The 19,623-nt window shown below is 45.6% G+C and overlaps 1 protein-coding gene across 1 annotated transcript in view; it reads right to left on the bottom strand.

Annotated features, from left to right (window-relative positions):
- gypc (glycophorin C (Gerbich blood group)) overlaps positions 1–19,623 on the bottom strand; it is a 74,545-nt gene that overhangs the window by 12,231 nt on the left and 42,691 nt on the right. Inside the window, exon 3 of the mRNA XM_080199496.1 lies at positions 1,852–1,917. Within this exon, the coding sequence (XP_080055622.1) occupies positions 1,852–1,917 (66 nt within the window). The remainder of the gene's footprint in view (positions 1–1,851; positions 1,918–19,623) is intronic.

The following is a 19,623-nucleotide window of genomic DNA, read 5'->3' as shown; positions in this document are numbered from 1 at the left end:
TGTGTCACAGACCATCTGGCCCATCGAGCCTGCACTGATTTTACATAGAACATAGAACACTAAACACTACAGCACAAACAGGCCCTTCGGCCCACAAGTTGCGCCGACTGCATCCATACCTACCAAGCCATAGAACTATCTGTAACTCCCAATCCCATTAAATCCCATATACTCATCCAGAAGTCTTTTAAAAGACCCCATCGAGTTCACCTCTACCACCACCGACGGCAGCCGATTCCACTCACTCACCACCCTCTGAGTGAAAAACTTACCCCTAACATCTCCTCTGTTCTTGCTTCCCAGCACCTTAAACCTGTGTCCTCTCGTAGCAACCATTTCAGCCCTAGGAAATACCCTCCGAGAATCCACCCTATCTATTCCTCTCAACATTTTATAAACCTCTATCAGGTCGCCCCTCAACCTTCGTCTCGCCAGGGAGAAGAGACCTAGCTCCCTCAACCTAAGGCGTGCCTCCCAATCCAGGCAACATCCTTGTCAATCTCTTCTGCACTCTCTCAATAGCTGCCACATCCTTCCTGTAGTGAGGCGATTTTCTTACGATTTTAAATCGTAAACAAAAATACTAAGAATGGTTTCAGTATTCTCTTCTCACTCACATAGACAGAATTAGCTTCATCACTCCCTCAAGACATTAGTTCATACTGGAAGGTAGCACTAATTCTCAGCCTCCTTTCCCGACGTGAGGTCTGAGGTTAGATATTATACGTGGCACTCATCATAATCATATTTCAGGTGGATGAGTTCCAGGTTGTGCTCACAATGTACAGAATAAAGTGGGCATCTGGAGTTCAGGCTTCATTTGCTGGAGCTTAAGCTTCAGGGATTAAAAAGGATATTTCCAGTCCCAGGCAGGAGTGATGGTGGAGGTGGGGAAGGTGGGTGTGGGTGTGGTCATGGAATGTGCAGCATGAATGGTAGTTGGTTAAGATGGCATGGTGGCACAGTGGTTATCACTGCCAACTCAGAGCATCAGGGGCCTGGGTTTGATTCCCAGCTTGGGTCACTGTCGGTGTGGAGTTTGCACATTCTCCTCATGTCTGTGTGGGTTTCCCCGAGTGCTCCGTTTTCCTCCCACAGTCCAAATAGGTTGATTGACCATGCTAAATTGCCGCTTAGTGTCAGTGGAATTAAATACATGAGGATAGGGATAGGGATAGGGACTGGGTGGGATGGTGATCAGTATAGACTCAATGGGCCGAATGGCCTCCTTCTGCACTATAGGGATTCTATGATTCTATAAGCAGGCTGAACCAGCTGACCTTTTCCTGGTTACACTGTGGCCAGCAGAATATGATGTGCTCGAACATCATGGATGACAAGTTAATTTTGCCATAGTCCCAGATGACCACAGGTTGCTGTTCCCTTTGAGGGGGTGATTTAACCTGAGGATTGCCATACCTCAAGCACGGGGCCTTCATGTATAACCTCAGCTGGTGCAGGAATTGAACCCACACTGTTGGTGTTTCTCTGTACCACAGACCAGCTGTGCAGCCAGCTGAGCTAACCCAACCTCCCAAATCAGGTCCTGCTCATAAAGCCACTTGGGATGAGGTTCTTGTACTTGGGAGCACTCCATGAGGGCTCAACCCCACAGATGCCTCAGCAAGATTTCCCTTGGAACACAATTGAAAATGTTCACAGTTTGTGTAAATCGCCCCTCTTTGCTCATTTCATGGCATCATCCAAATCAATTTCCCCCAGGATATCCACAACGTGGCACTGGAAACCATAATAATGCACACAGTCGCTCAGAGTATCATCGCGGATCTATTTGCCTTAAAACAAGTTGTCTTCTTGTTGGCTAATGAACTTTGAAGACAAACACCTTACCTCCAATGAGTGCAGAATCTATTTTGTCACTGTTACTGTCAGGCACGTCTGCTGAAGCAGGACTCGCTGCAATAAAGAAAACCAGAGAATCAGTTCACTCAAATATCATTATTGGAAACTTCAGAAGATTATAGGATACTTACGATGCACAAGAACTCCATTCAGCTCATCAGGTCTGCACTGACTCTCTGACAGAGCATCTTACCCAGGCCCACCCCTACAACCCTATCCCCGTAACCTCATGCATTTACCCTGCTAATTCCCTTAACCCAGTAAGAAGTCTGACAACACCAGGTTTAAGTCCAACCGATTTATTTGACAGTAAACGCGCAAGCTTTTGGGGTTTGCCCCTTCGTCAGGCGAATGGAGAGTTCTGGCCTCAGACTTGCAAGTTTACTATCAAATAAATTGGTTGGACTTAAACCTGGTGTTGTCAGACTTCTTACTGTGTTTACCCCAGTCCAATGCCAGCATCTCCACATCAATTCCCTTAACCCACATATCTTTGGACACTAAGGGATAATTTATCATGGCCAGCTACCTAATCTGCACATCTTTGGAGCATGGGAGGAAACCCACGCAGACATGTGGAGAAGGTACAAACTCCACACAAATAGTAACACGAAGCCGGAATTGAACCTGGGTTCCTGGCGCTGTGAGGCATCTGTGCTCGCCACTGCACACCCATTGCCTGACTCCCAGCATCATCTCCCCCCACCACCACCACCCCCCAGAAAAATAAATCCGAACAAAGGAAGCCTGCTTGCAATTTGCATCAATTTCACCTATTGGTACACTCTCAGTATGGATTCAAGTCCTATTCCAGGGTTTGATATTGTGCCAGGTGGTTCCAAGATATTGTATTGCTTTTTATAATGCCTAATGTCAATGAGATATTAAACTGCATTTAAACTTGCCAGGTGAGACCGCTCAGGGAAACATTTAAGGGGAGAGTTCCTTGTGCCCTTGTCAACAATCCCCTCCAAGTCAATGTTACCAGGAAGAAATTCTGTGGTGGTGGTTGTACAATGGAGATGTTTTTGTTTTATTCTTTCACAGGATATGGACATCACTGACTAGACCAGAATTTTAATTGCTTATATCTAATAATGGGTGGGGTGTCCGTATCCATCATATGTCAGGCTTTGATAAAAGTTGACAGGAGAACGTATGCATGTGTAAGATTGCAACACATGTTGCACTTTTAAGTAATGTAACATTTATGTATTAGTCATAAGTAGGCTAACATTAACATTGCTATGAAGTTATGTGAAAATCTCCTGGTCACCACTCTCTGGTGCCTGTTCAGGTAGACTGAAGGAGAATTTAGCATGGTCAATGCATCCAACCAGCACGTCCTTCAGACTGTGGGAGGAAACCAGAGCACCCGGAGAACACCCATGCTGACATGGGGATAATGCGCAAACTCCGCACAGATATAGTGACGCAAACCAGGAATCAAACCTGGGTGCCTGGCACTGTGAGGCAGCAGTGCTAACCACTTGCCACTTTTTATGTTGTTTAAATATTCCACATAACTTCACTGGAGTAACAATCAATTTTCCACACTGAACCACACGAAGGAGATTGTTACAGGTGAGATGATCTGATTTAAGGAAGGGCAAGTGCAAGAGAGCATGCGCTAAGGGAAGTAGAGAGTTTGTAGATGCAGACAGTCACTAATGATTTTATATTAGGGGCGGTACTTCTGGGCACAGGTCTTGCAGTACAATGGGTGGCGTCCCTACCTCTGAGCAGGAAGCTCCATAGAACATAGAACGCTACAGTGCAGAAAATAGGCCCTTTGGCCCATCGAGTCTGCACCAACCACAATCCCACCCAGGCCCTATCCCCATATCCCTACATATTTACCCCCTAACCCCTCTAACCTACACATCCCAGGACACTAAGGAGTAATTTTAGCATGGCCAATCAACCTAACCCGCACTTCTTTGGACTGTGGAAGAAAACCGGAGCACCTGGAGAAAACCCACACAGACACGAGGAGAATGTGCAAACTCCACACAGAATGATTCCCACCCTAGCACTTGGATGGCCAAGGAAGATGTGTTTGTAATGTTGCTTACAGATGGAGCGTCAAACTGCAAAATCTTTTCAACACACACCAATGGCTGGCAGAAAGAGCAGGAGACTCTCCCGGTTATTCACACTTGATGCAGAGAGCACCCTTCTGGTGACTGGGAAAAATAACTCACAAACGGAAACAGATGAAAGCCTGCCTTGTGTGTCACTAGTTGCGGGAAAGTGAAAGAACAGACAGACACAATGTGCCCCACATAATTTTCAGTCAGGTATGGAACATATTCAAATTCACAGATAACAACAAACAATGCAGCTAACAGTTCAGAGTACCAGATGCAGCTGTGGGAGACACGTTGGGAGGTTGAATAAAAGAGCACAATGTAACTTGGAGCAGGCAGCTCCAAGAGACCACCACCTGAAACGTTACCTCAGTTTTTTTCCACACAAGGGATAGAATATCCGCCCCCCGCCCCCCCCCCCACCACACATAAAACTATGTCCGATATTCTCTGGCCATTCCCGCTGCCAGAGAGGATTGAAAATTTGGTGCTAGTGAATCTGGCTGCAAAGCTCTCAGGCACCATTTTGGGGCACCCTCCCCCTTCCCCCCACCCCGGCTCCAAAATTGGAAGTCGGTGGCTTGCTCCCCCAACCCCTCCCCGACATGGATCACTAACAATGGGACATTGGGGCAGCATGGTGGCACAGTGGTTAGCATTGCTGCCTCACAGCGCCAGGGACCCAGGTTCAATTCCAACCTCGGGTCACTGTCTGGGTGGAGTTTGCACGTTCTCCTCGTGTTTGCGTGGGTTTCCTCCGGGTGCCCCGGTTTCCTCCCACAGCCCAAAAAAGTTATACGGGTTAGATTGATCTGCCATGATAAAATGATCCTAGTGTCAGGAGGATTAACTTGGGAAATGCGTGGGGTTGCGGGAATAGAGCTGGGCTGGGACTGAGGTCTGTACAGACTCGATGGGCCCAATGGCTTCCTTCTGTACTGTAGAGGTTCTATGAAAGGGCTTTCCTAATGAGTTTCCAGCACCTCAAGTATTTTGCTTTCGTAGGAAAGTTTTGGTGAAAAGGAAATATACATTAAATGATAAAACTTTATAGGGCTAGAAAAAAAGCAAAAAAAAAGACTTAGGAATTCAGACACACAATGATTTTTTTTTAAAAAAAGGCCTTGATATATTCTTTGTTTGGTGTTTCCTGTCATCCATGCCTGCTTTCATACTCCACGTCTACTGCAAAATCTAATAATTTCGAGACAAACACACACAAAGCATAGTAGTCCCCCAGCAGGGATGGATTTCGCAGAATTCCTCAGACAATACATTACTCACAGAAGTACCTATATTCATACTATCATAACAAAGCATGAGTTATTTACATACGGGCTGGAAATGGAATAAAATGAAGATATAATAGCCTATACCAAGATACAACAGGACAAGAGCTAATCAGAAATATTCATAACCGAGCAGGATTTTCATGCATTTTTTGCAGTGAATTTGACTCCCGTCTCTCACAGCTGATGCATGGCTTCCGCAGAAGTCAGTTTCTTAAAATGTGCACAAGGGATCGGGGGAGGGACGGGTAGATCGTACAGCAGGGTCCGATACATTTTAAATTAATTTACAATATGCAGACATCACCAGTGCTACAAGATGCTCTGCAGCAATTTGGCAAGCCTCCTTCAATATCTGCAAATTCAACTGGCTAGGAGAACAAGGGCAATGGGCAATGACTTAGAAATACATCAATGAACAAAGAACATTACAGCACAAGAACAGGCCCTTCGGCCCTCCAAGATCGCACTGATCATGCTGCCCAACTGAACTAAAACCCCTACTCTTCCAGGCACCATCTATTCCCATCTATTGATTTATTTTTCAAGACACTTCTTAAAAGTCACTATTGTATCTGCTTCCACCACCTCCCCTGGCAGGGAGTTCCAGGCACTTACCACCCTCTTTTAAAAAAAACTCTGCCCTGTACATCTCCCTTAAACGTTGCCCCTCGCACCTTAAACCTGCGCCCGCTAGTAACTGACTCTTCTGCCCTGGGTCAAATTATTGGGCTCTACTCCTAACAGTGGTTTAGTCCAGCAAGGGGCATGCATGCGGCAGGTTGCAGTGGGCTGCTCTTGGACGTTGCTTTGGGAGTTGCCTATTGCTTCATGTCGTTAGTGCGCTTAAACTGGACCATCTCGAGGGCAACATGACAGCTCAGAGACTATCTCTGTTGCTGTGCGGACACATGGATTTGGGCCTGTATCTGTGGGAGTTTGCACGTTCTCCCCGTGGTTGTGTGGGTTTCCTCCGGGTGCTCCGGTTTCCTCCCACATCCCCCAAAGATGTGCTTTTAGGCTGATTGATTGGGTACTAAATTGTCCCTAAATTGGACCTCCCTGATCCTCGCACGTTAGGTGTAGACTAAAATCATGAATAGGTCACTGAGACAGTGGGACGGCGGCGCGGGCTCGTTGGGCCGAAGGGCCTGTTTCCCGTGCTGTGTTGTTCTTTGTTCTTTGGTGTACCTGCAACATATAGACTGCAGAAGTTCAAGGCTGTGTGGCTTACTGCTGTATCTGAAAAGGCAATTAGGGATGGGAAGTAAATGTTACCCTTTCCAATGCTATTCATGGACAATTAATAAAACAGTTGATGGCAACATATTTCATACAGTATAATAAGAGTTAAACTTCACAAATGTTTGAGTGTCTGCCCAGACATTTTAAGACCATAAGACATAACAGCAAAATTAGGTCAATTGGCCCACTGAGTCTGCTCCATCATTCAATCGTGGCTGATATTTTTCTCTTCCCCATTCTCCTGCCTTTTTCCCATAATCCCTGATCCCCTTATTAATCATAAGAAATAGGAGCAGGAGTAGGCCATCTAGCCCCTCGAGCCTGCCCCGCCATTCAATGAGGTCATGGCTGATCTGTCATGGCTCAGTTCCACTTTCCCGCCCTCTCCCCATAACCCTTAATCCCCTTGCTTATCTACCCTTGACTTAAATATATTTAGCGAGGCAGCCTCCACCACTTCAACGGGCAGAGAATTCCAGAGATTCACCACCCTTTGAGTGAAGAAGTTCCTCTTCAACTCCGTTCTAAACTGCCCCCCCTTTATCTTGAGGCTGTGCCCTCTAGTTCTACTGTCCTTTGAGCAGGAAGAGCCTCTCCACCTCTATGCTATCCATCCCATTCATCATCTTATACGTCTCAATGAGATCTCCCCTCATTCTCCTAAACTCTAACAAGTACAAGCCTAGTTTATTCAGCCTCTCCTCATAGTTCAACCCCCTCAACTCTGGTATCAGCCTAGTAAACCTCCTCTGCACTCCCTCCAAGGCCAAAATATCCTTGCATAAGTGCGGCGACCAAAACTGCACACAGTACTCCAGCTGCAGCCTCACCAGTGCCCTGTACAGTTGCAGCAAGACCTCCCTACTTTTATATTCAATCCCCCTCGCTATGAAGGCCAGCATCCCATTCGCCTTCCTGACCACCTGCTGCACCTGCAGGCTGGGTTTTTGCGACTCATGCACAAGGACCCCGAGGTCCCTCTGCACCGTCGCATGCTGCAGTTTTTTGCCACGTAAGTAATAGTCCTTCCTACCATTATTTCTACCAAAGTGGACAACGTCACACTTGTCAACATTAAATTCCATTTGCCTGTTCCTGGCCCATTCGCCCAGCCTATCTAGATCCCTCTGCAGACTTTCCACACCCTCCGCACAATTTGCCGTTCCACCAATCTTGGTTTCATCAGCAAATTTCGACACCATACACTTGGCTCCCTCCTTCAGATCATCTATATAAATGGTAAATAGCTGAGGCCCCAGCACCGATCCCTGGGGCACTCCACTAGTCACCAACCGCCAATCCGAATAGAACCCATTGACCCCCACTCTCTGCCTCCTATTTGACAGCCAATCCCCTATCCACGCTAACACCCTACCCCCAACTCCATGCCCCCTAACCTTCTGTAACAACCTCTTGTGTGGCACCTTATCAAACGCCTTCTGAAAATCAAGAAACACCACATCCACCGGCTCTCTATCCACTGCCCTAGACACATCCTCAGAACTCCAATAAATTCGTCAGACACAACTTCCCCTTAACGAAACCGTGCTGCGTCTGCTCTATCAAACAATTCTCCTCAAGATGCCTCGTTATTTTCTCCTTGATTACGGACTCGAGCATTTTACCTACAACAGACGTTAAACTAACCGGCCTATTTTGCCTGCTTTTTGCCTGCTACCCTTCTTAAACAACGGCGTAACATTAGCCGTTTTCCAATCTTCCGGCACTTCCCCGGAAGTCAAGAATCAAGAATTTATCTATCTCTACCTCAAAGACACTCAATGACCTGGCCTCCACACCTTCTGCAGCAAAGATTTCCACAGATGCGCCATTCCCTAGCTGAAGAAATTCCTGTTTTAAAGGATCGTTCCTTTAGCCAGAGGTTGTGTCGTCTGGTTCCAGTTTTTCCTATTAGTGGAAACATCCTCTCCACATCCAATCTACCCAGGCTTCGCAGTACCCTGTAAATTTCAATAAAATCTCCCCATCGTCCTTCTAAACTCCAAATGAGTACAGACCCAGAGTCCACAACTATTTCACATATGACAAGTTCTTCATTCCAGGGATCATTCTTGTGAACCTCCTCCTGACTCTTTCCAAGGCCAGCACATCCTTCCTTCGATATGGGGCCCAAAACTACTCACTCTACTCCAAATGGGGCCTGACCAGAGCTTTTACGGCCTCAAAAGTACATCCCGGCTCTTGTATTCTAGCCCTCTCGACATGAATGCTAACACTGCATTTGCCTGCCTAACTGCCAGCTGAACTTGCAAGTTAACCTTAAGAGAATCTTGAACAAGGACGCCCGAGTCCTTTTCTGCTTCTGATTTCCTAAACATTTCCCCCATTTAGAAAATTCTGACTCCATTCCTCCATCCAAAGTGCATATCCACATTGTATTCCATCTGCCATTTCTTTGCCCGCTCTCCTAACCGGTCCAAGTCCTTCTGCAGCACCCCACCCCCGCTACCTCAATACTATTTGTCCCTCTACATATCTTTGTATCATCTGGGAGACACAAGATCGTGATCAGCATGGTCCACAGGCAGATCACTTCCATTCTTTTAAATGGTTCCCTGGCTGGATTCTCGGCAGTTGTAAAACATTTTGACAAAGGGTCAGTGCCTTCAGGAAAGGAACGTTCTGAGGGAACTCTACCCTTACTGAGGAAGTGCTCGGGTCCCTCTGTGGTGTTCAGTGTATCCACTCCCAGAGACAGCCCACATTGCAGATACTTCCCGTAGTACAAGTGCTGATCAGTAAATTTTCCCCAGCCTTTAGCTACGAAGGGCGAGGATGATTTTTTTGAAAAAAAAAATCTTTGGAAAAGGACATGAATGGGATAAAAGCACAAAAGTTCAAGAGTTCAGAAAACGCAGTTCAGGGAGTATTATTTTTGGCTAGCAGTTTGGTAAATGTAGACAACAATGGGTTTGACTGCCAATAGAAAACATTCCTAGTCATTTATATGGACAACAGAGAGCACTATCTAATAAGTTGGAAATGTTAATTGAACGCACATGCACAAGTGGCCACACCCGCTGAACAAATGTTCAGAAAGATGATATGGAAAGTTGGATGAGGGGCAATAAAAAGGGGTGGGGGAGGCTCTTGATCTGAATCGGCCTCTCTTAATCTCTACAAATAGGAAGAAACAGTGGGAAAATGACCGAGGTTGTTCTAGATCAGTACGTAATGTCTAACGCATTGTGCTCAGACTGTTATTGTTCACACTGTGAAAAGGAAGTGTTTGAATGGCTAATTCATCATAGTGCTAGCTGGACTTACAATACTCCCTGACTCAGATTTCACTGGATTGGGTCATCTCACAGATTTAGACTTGTTTGTCCAGATTTTAGACTTTAACTGTTTTTTGGCTGGCTGTACAAGCTGGTAAGAGCTTCTGGAACCTTGAACAAAAGGGCAACGCCAACCTGTTTGATTGCCATCTCACCCAGCATCTTGGATGTGCCGAGAGAGAGAGAGAGAGAGAGAGAGAGAGAGAGAGAGCATGAATTAATTACTGTAGGCAAATTTAACACAGGATTAGGCACAGAAAGAAAAAAGTAAATTATGAGGCAAATAAAGAAGGTGCCTTGGTGAGTTGTTACATTGCACCTTGTAGATGGCACACATTACTGCCACTGTTCACCGCTGATAGAGGGAATAAGTGATCAAGATTTTAAACAGAAGAATATCCATTTACCAAATTAGGCCGCAGATGACATTATGATTCACAACTACATTTTATTCAATCGTGGGACATAAGCGTCACTAGCTGGCCAGCATTTATTGCTCATCCCTAGTTGCCCTGGAGAAGGTGGTGGTGAGCTGCCTCTTGAAACGTTGGGGTTCACGTGCTGTGGGTTGACCCATTAGGGAGGGAATTCCAGGATTCTAAGGTAGCGACATATTTGAGTCAGGATGGTGAGAGGCTTGGAAGGGAATTTGCAGGGTGGTGTTGTTCCCATGTATCTGCTGCCCTTGTCCTTCTAGATGGAAGTGGCCATGAGTTGGGAAGATGCTGTCTAAGGTGAATTTCTGCAGCGTATCTTGTAGATAGTAGCAGCTGAGTATTAAGAATCAGTAATGGAGGGAGTGGATGTGATGCCAATCAAATGGGCTGCTTTGTCCTGGATGGTGTCAAGTTCGAGTGTTGTTGGAGCTGCACCCATCCAGGTAAGTGGGGTGTATTCCATTACACTCCTGACTTGTGGCTTGTAGACTGGCTTTGGGGAGTCAGATGGTGAGTTACTCGCTGTAGTGGGGTGCCCCAGGGGTCGGTGCTGGGGCCTCAGCTATTTACCATTTATATAGATGATCTGGAGGAGGGAACCGAGTGTAGGGTGTCGAAATTTGCTGATGACACCAAGATTGGGGGAAAGGCAAATTGTGCGGAGGGTGTGGAGAGTCTGCAGAAGGATCTAGATAGGCTGGGCGAATGGGCCAGGAAATGGCAAATGGAATTTAATGTTGGCAAGTGTGAGGTGGTCCACTTTGGTAGGAAGAATGGTAGGAAGGACTATTACTTACGTGGCGAAAAACTGCAGCAGGCGACGGTGCAGAGGGACCTCGGGGTCCTTGTGCATGAGTCGCAAAAACCCAGCCTGCAGGTGCAGCAGGTGGTCAGGAAGGCGAATGGGATGCTGGCCTTCATAGCGAGGGGGATTGAATATAAGAGTAGGGAGGTCTTGCTGCAGCTGTATAGGGCATTGGTGAGGCCGCAGCTGGAGTACTGTGTGCAGTTTTGGGCGCCGCACCTGCGCAAGGATATTTTGGCCTTGGAGGGAGTGCAGAGGAGGTTTACTAGGCTGATACCGGAGTTGAGGGGGTTGAGCTATGAGGAGAGGCTGAATAAACTAGGCTTGTACTCGTTAGAGTTTAGAAGAATGAGGGGAGATCTCATTGAGACGTATAAGATGATGAATGGGATGGATAGGATAGAGGTGGAAAGACTCTTCCCGCTCAAAAAAGACAGTAGGACTAGGGGGCACAGCCTCAAGATAAAGGGGGGGCAGTTCAGAACGGAGTTGAGGAGGAACTTCTTCACTCAAAGGGTGGTGAATCTCTGGAATTCTCTGCCCGTTGAAGTGGTGGAGGCTGCCTCGCTAAATATTTTTAAGAAGCGGGTTGATGGGTTTTTGATAAGAGAGGGGATTAAGGGTTATGGGGAGAGGGCGGGAAAGTGGAACTGAGCCACGACAGATCAGCCATGATCTTATTGAATGGCGGGGCAGGCTCGAAGGGCCAGATGGCCTACTCCTGCTCCTATTTCTTATGTTCTTATGTTCTTAATATTCCTAGCCTCTTTTATTCTGATATTATAGTTCAGTACAAAACACCAGTTTCCGCTTTCCCCTCTGTCCACACCCAGCTCTCAAGTGCAATCTTCAATGAGCATCACTTCACTCAGTTCACTCTGAAACAGAACATGTTTTTTTCCTTCCATTCCTAACTAACAGGCAAGGCAGTGAATGGATGTCAGCCAATCAGGTTGTTTTGTCTGAGTTTCTTGGGTGTTTTTTGGAGCTGCACTCATCCAGGCAAGCAGAGGAGACTCCATCACACTTCAACATGTGTCTTGTGGATGATGGCTGAGCTTTTTGGTGGTGGTGGTGGTGGTGGCGGCGGCGGCGGTGGTGGTGGTGGGGGGTCAGGAGGTGAGTTACCCAGAATTCTTAGCCTCTGATCTGCTCTTGTAGCCACAGCATGTTGTTGTCTGGAATGCAATACTTAGAAGGATGCTGGCAATAGCTTTAATAGTGACTTTCAAAAGGGGATTAAATCTAATAGTTCAAAAAGGAAAATTATAGGAAGCGGTGGGATCAATTGGGTAGTTCTCTCAAAAAGCTAGTATAGGTGAGATTGGCTGAATGGCCTCCTTCTGTGATTTATGATTTTATCAGTAATAGATTGCTGCTTTGTATACAGGCCAATGTACACTGTATTGTGAATCAGCCTAGTGGATTACTGGGGTTGTAATGAATACTTTTGTTCGCTCAGTATTTTTTCCACTTACGCATTTGCAGAATACGCTGACATAATTGGACTCATGACATTTTGAAAGCCCCTTTCTTCAGTTCTAAGCAGATTAATAATCCCAGCTAACTGATTAGGAAGAGTAACATCACCAAGGGGGATGTTATTGACCACAGGGGGAAGCACGAGAGTGCGGCTGGTACACGGATACAGCATGTACTTAGGAAAGCTAATAGAGCATTCTTATTTATTGCAAAAGATATGGAATACAAAAGTTGGGGGGTTATACTTCAGTTGTATAGGGCACTTGTGGGACCATATTTGGAGTATTGTCTACAGCAGTGGGCCCCTTATTTAAGGAGAGATTGAAATGTGTTGGAAGAAGTTCAGAGGTGTACCAGCCTAATACCTGGAACAGGCCAGAGTTAAGAGAAAGGTTGGAGAGGCTAAGCTTGTGTCTATTGAGTTTAGAAGATCAAGAGGTGACTTGATTGAAACATCTTAGATCTTGAGGGATCTTGAAATGGTGGCTGTGGAGAAAATTGAGAACTAGGAGTCGCTGCTTAAGATACAAGGGATCAGCCATTTAAGATCTGATTTATTGTCACATGTATTAGTATACAGTGAAAAGTATTGTTTCTTGCGTGCTAAACAGACAAAACGTACTGTTCATAGCAAAACAAAGGAGAGAGAGAGAGAGAGAGTGCAGAATGTAGTGTTAGTCATTGCTAGGGTGTGGAGAAAGATCAACTCAGTGCAAGGTAGGTCCATTCAAAAGTCTGATGGTTGCAGGGAAGAAGTTGTTCTTGAGTCAGTTGGTATGTGTCCTCAGACTTTTGTATCCTTTTCCTGACAGAAGAAGGTGGAAGAGAGAATGTCCAAGGTGTGTGAGGTCCTTAATTATGCTGGCTAATTTGCTGAGGCAGCAGGAAGTGTAGATAAAGTCAATGGATGGGAGGCTGGTTTGAGTGATGGACTGGCTTCATTCATGAACCTTTGTAGTTTCTTGTGGCCTTGGACAGAGCAGGAGCCATACCAAGCTGTGATACAACCAGAAATAATGCTTTCTATGATGCATCTGTAAAAGTTGGAAAGAGTTGTCACAGACATACCAAATTTCCTTAGTCTTCTGAGAAAGTAGAGGCGTTGGTGGGCTTTCTTAACTATTGCATCGGCATGGTGAAGAAAGCCCACCAACAACGGAGAGGAAGAGAATCTGGTTTTCCTCTCAGATAGCCATGAGTCTTTGGAACAGGAAAATTAGTCTTTGAATGGGTGGCATGATGGCACAGTGATTACCACTACTGCCTCTCAGTTCCAGGAACATGGGTTCAATTCCTGGCTTGGATCACGCTGTGCGGAGTTTGCATGTTCTCCCCATGTCTGCATGGGTATCCGCCAGGCGCTTCAGTTTCCTTCGACTGTCCAAAAGTGTGCGTGTTAGGCGCATTGACCATGCTAAATTGCCCCTTCGTGTCCCGGGTTGCATGGCTTAGAGGATTAGTGGGATAAATACGTGGGGTTACGGGGAGAAGACCACAGCAGGATTGTTGTTGGTGTAGACTCATTGGGCTGAATGGCCTCTTTCTGCACTGTACAGTTTCTATGAGTATTTTTAAGGCAGTGGTTGGTAGATCCTTGATACACAAGAGTTGGGGTGGGGACAGCAGTGGTGTAATATCAGGGGTAGGCAGGAATGTGGGGCTGAGCTTCCAATTAGGATCAGCCAATTCCTTACTGAGAGGCACAGCAGGCTATGTTTGTACGTTCTGGAAGAGAGCGAGCCCAGAAATAGGCTGAATGGCCTCTTTCTGCATAGTAACCTTTGTGGGGTTCCATTTGAAAACCTTTTATTTTGGCAGCCACCTGGTCAACAAAACAACACTTTTATGGAAGCATCAGCAAGGGATCATCATCACTTGTTTGATTTTCCATACATAGTGATGAAAAATAACCCTGTCATCTTGGCTGGCTGCCTGCATAAATGATACTGACCCAAGAGGAGGGAGATAGCTGATAAACTGTGGTCTGACAGATGGAAGTCCCAAGCTGCTCAAACATTCTCTGTGTGAAATATTCAATATCTAGTTTTGTTTCCGTCAAAACCAATAAAGACATTATCAATCACTCGCACAACTAAAAAACTGAAACCATCTGAACCTTTTTTTTATTGCTAGTCCCAATTGACATTACTATGACAGAGCACAAGCAATTTGTCTTTCCACAGCATAACCAAAGGTCTAGTTGTTGGATTATGTACCACTTTGACCTCTATTCATGATAGTGTAAATAGAAAATCTTTTGTCCAATTACTGTTACTGCGATGAATGAAAATGCATGCAAGTTTGGTTCTGAACATTTGGTCCCTGAGGGACCAGATGTAATGTCGCCACATATCACCGTTGACTATACAGTTGGTGTCTGTAAAATGCTGGTTGTAGGCATTTTTTTTTGCTGAGAATGACCCTTTGCTTGAAAAAAAAACCAAAAGATCTGAACAACAAAGAACAAAGAACACAGCACGGGAAACAGGCCCTTCAGCCCAACGAGCCCGCGCCGCCGTCCCATTGTCTCAGTGACCTATTCATGATTTTAGTCTACGCCTAATATGTGAGGATCAGGGAGGTCCAATATAGGGACAATTTGTTACCCAATCAGCCTAAAATCTGGTGCCCATTTATCTATCCCAGTCATATTAAAGACCACACCACAGTTATTAGCTCACATACCCACCCATGTCACAAAGGCTGAAAACACAGATGCTCTGGAGCACAGCCCAAGATCACAAACTTGACCCTTTAGGATAGGATTCATGGAGGAAAAGGAAGGCAAAGCAGTTACTCAATGTTAAGTATCACGGAGGTTAATACTGCTGCCTCACTGCGCCAGGGGTCTGGATTTGGGTGATTCTGTGGAGTTTGCACGTTCTCCGTGTCTACATGGGTTTCCTTCAGGTGCTCTGGTTTCCTCCCGCAGTCCAAAGATGTGCGGGTTCGGTGTATTGGCCATGCTAGATTGCCCCTTCATTTCAGGGGGACTAGTTAGGGTAAATGCATGGGGGTTATGGGGATAGGATTTGGATGGGATTGTGGTCAGTGTATGTTCAATGGGATGAATCGCCTCCTTCTGCACTGTAGAAGGCTATGATTCTATTACTAGATTTGTGGAGCTAGACTTGATAGAAGCACAAGGTGCATCTTACACATCGTGTTCCATTCCAACCCCTCGACCTTTACGAGGCTGCACGTGCTGGGGTGTTAAGTACAGTCACGGCTTAAACACTCCAGGATAATTAAAGGCCACTTTATTAGGACAGATTTATAATTCAGCACTCACCTCTCATTTGTGTGTACCTCCCCAGTATCAAATCATGAAGGCATCTATTTCCTAAGCACGTTTGTTAAGGTCAGTGTTGCCAATTGTAGTTGGATACCTTCCTGAAGGCTCATCACATGACCTCTCATCCTCCAATGGCTGCACATCATCCAGCAGGCTCCCTTTCACCCCACTTTCAATAAGAAATTAACAGAGTTGCTCAAGGGAAATTGAGGAAGGGCAGCAAAGTGGTTGGCACTGTTGCCTCGCAGCATCAGGAACCCGGGTTCGATTCCAGCCTTGGGTCACTGTCTGTGTGGAGTTTGCGCATTCTCCGCACGTCTATGGGGTTTCCTCCAGGTGCTCTGGTTTCCTCCCACAGTCCAGAGATCATAGAATCCTTACAGTGCAGAAAGAGGTAATTTGGCCCACTGAACCTGCACTGACCACAATCCCATCCAGACCCTACCCCTGTAATCCCAAATATCTTCTTTGCCAGTCTGCCTGACACTAATTTTCCATGGCCAATCAACCTAACCTACATATCTTTGGAGTATGGGAGAAAACCAGAGAACCTGGAGGAAACCCATGCAGACACAGGAAGAAAGTGCAAACTCCACACTGACAGTGACCAAGGCTGGAATGGAACCTGGATCCCTGGTGCTATGAGGTAGCGGTGCTAACCGCTGTGCTGCCCCAAACAGGTTAGGTGGATTGGCCATCCTAAATTTCCCCTTAAATCCTCAAGATGTGTGGCTGGGGTGATTAGTTGGGTAAATAGGTGGAGTGATGGGTATAGGGCCTTGGTAAGGTGCTCTGTTGACGAGACGATACAAAGGTGCAGAATGGCCTCCTTCTGCACTGAGGGGGTTCCAAAGCACCAGACTTTGCTTGTAGCAGTTTCCAGATGATTAATCTTCCATTCTTGGACAATTCTGGGATGGTGGGGGGTTAGCAACCCAAATTATAGCAAAGTAACTGTGTTCTGTATGAAGTACAGCCTGAAATGGAACCAAGGGTCCAACTTACATAGCATGAATGTAGCCCAATCCATCACTCAAACCATTTCTGGTTACACTTCCTGCTGCCTCAGCAAAGCAACCAGCATAGTTAAGGACCCCACGTCCCCTGGACATTCTCCCTTCCACCTTCTTTTGTTGGGAAAAAGATACAAAAGCCTGAGGTCATACTCCAACTGACTCAAGAACAGCTTTTTCCCTGCTGCTGTCAGACTTTTGAATGGATTTACCTTGCATTAATTTGATCTTTCTCCACACACTAGCTATGACTGTAACACTACATTCTGTATTCTTTAATTTCCTTCTCTGTGAACGGTATGCCTTGAGCGTATACTGTGCAAGAAACAATGTTAATACAGGTGACAACAATAAATCAAATCAAAAATCAAATAATCAGGTAGCCCCTCTGCCTGGAGGATTATGCTGGTCTGCGGCACTAGGAGGAACGTCTTTTCTTGGTGCACATAAATTAAGTTGCGAGGCACGACCTGGGCAATACCGGTGCTACCACGGCATCAGATATATTTCAAATAAGCAAAGTGTCGATCACTCACTGCCCTTGAAAATTTGTTCATCTCCAGGAATTGGAATGTGAATGTGCCCCCAAATATTGGGTGGGGATGGCCTTAGTGAAGTGGGTGGTTAGATCTGGGTCATTTTAAACTCAAATGAGCATTTTCTATCTACTTTCTAACACTGGAAGCCAGGACCCCAGAAAGATAAAAGGAACCCATTAGCCAGACTTTAGTTGCATCCAGAATGGAAATAAACTTAATGCCAGTCAGGGCAAACATTCTGTGCTGACATAGGAGTGAAGCTCAGTTAATTAAGACAATGCCAGACTGTCCTTTAGTTAGCAGCTTTGTTACCTTGCTAAAATGATACCTTTATCCATGTAACCCCATCAACAAAAGATGGGAAAATAGATGCCTAAATTATGGAACAGCCAAAGTTCTCAGCCAGCATCATGGAAAAAAAATCCCTACAGCGCAGAAAGGGGCATTCAACCCAATGAGTCTGCACTGACCCTCCGAAAGAGCATCTTGCCCAGGCCCACCTCTCCTTCCCCCTATTCCCATAAACCCACACATTTACCACGGTTAATCCACCTAACTTGCACCACTCTGGAAACGAAAGACCAATTTAGCACAATCCACCTAACCTAACATGGGTTGGTGCAGTTTCGATGAGCTGTCAAATTTCTACTGTTTTCAGGGCAAGGAATACGGGGAATGGCGCAAGAGGGAAATGATCAGTCATCATCTGTTTGAATGGCAGAACAGGCTCAAAAGGCCAAGTAGCCAACTCCTGTGGATGGGCAGTAATTTACATCGACTACATAATGGGAACAGTAAGAAGTCTCTCACACCAGCTTAAAGTCCATCAGGTTTATTTGGTAGCATGAGCTTTCGGAGCGCTACCCCTTCATCAGTTGAGTCACTCACCTGAGCTTGTGCTAGCAAATAAACCTGTTGGACTTTAACGAGGCGTGCCCATCCTAGTCTAACACTGGCATCTTCAAATATTAGGAAAACCAATGAGGCCAGTGCTTTCGACCTGTACCCTACACGCCATTCTTTTATTTGGAAGAAGGGTTTCACTCGACTCAAAACGTTAACTTGGTTTCTCTCTCCACAGATATTGTCAGACCTGCCGGCTTTTTTCAGCACCTTCTGCAAATTGCTGCTGTTGTCCAAACAGCAGAATTGGTTAACGTGAGGCTTAAAAGAGACATTCAAAATCATGAAGGGTTTTGGATACTGTGATGGAGAGAGACAGGTTTCCACTGGCAGAAAGCCTATTAAACAGAAATTGAGAACAATTGAAAATAAATCCAGGAAAAGGGATGAAAAAAATCTTTAAAAAAAAACAGCAAGTGATGATCTGAAATACATTGTCTGCAGGCATAGGTGGAAGATTTAGGAGTGATTTTGAAAGAATGTTGGATATATTGTTCCAAAGAGTAATGAGAGTGTCTTTGGAGACAGAAGGGAATGTGGGGCAGTGGAGTGGGGTTAATTATACAACTGTTATAACAAGGCAGCACAAGCACAATGGGCAGAGTGGCCTCCTTCAGTGCTATATTCTCCCACAAATGGAATTCTGTCCTGAAACTGTTTTTCTTAAATTACACACACGATTTGAGAACTGATTTATTCCGTTTCTCTTTCATTCTACCCACACCTTATCCAAATAAAAATCATTCCATTTTGGTTCTAATCTCAAATTTTGTTGACTTCAGAGCCAGAGACCAATAGGAGGCAATGTAGCATAGCCAATCTGCGTAACCTGCACATCTGTGGGAGTGAACCGATGTACCCTGAGGAAACCCATGCAGTTATGGGGACAACGTACAAACTCCACACAGTCACCCAAGGCTTGAATTGAACCTGGGTTCCTGGCACTGTGAAGCAGCACTGACCACTGTACTGTCCACCATTCTGTGTGCTTGGGCTATTAATTTTCTTTTAAAATATTCTTGGTCTCTGGTTCTGAAGTCAACAAAATTTGAGATTGGAACCAAAACAGAATGATATTTACTTGGATAAGGTGTGGGTGGAATGTGAGAGACAAAAGGAAGAAATCAGTTTCCAAATCGTGTGTGCAATTTAAGAAGAACACAATCTCCGGAGAAATTTCTATTTGTGGGAGAACGTACCACTGAAGGAGGCCACTCTGTCCATTGTGCCTGTGATGTCTTGTTATAACAGCTGTACAATTAATCCCACTCCACTGCCCCACACCCTCTTCTGTCCCCAAAGACATTTACATTATTCTTTGGACTACAGATCCAATATTCTTTCAAAATCATTCCTAAATCTT

Source organism: Carcharhinus amblyrhynchos, chromosome 11, assembly GCF_965287045.1.
Source record: "Carcharhinus amblyrhynchos chromosome 11, sCarAmb.v2.hapA, whole genome shotgun sequence".
NCBI lineage: Eukaryota > Metazoa > Chordata > Chondrichthyes > Carcharhiniformes > Carcharhinidae > Carcharhinus > Carcharhinus amblyrhynchos.
This window is presented reverse-complemented; position numbering and strand designations above follow the sequence as displayed.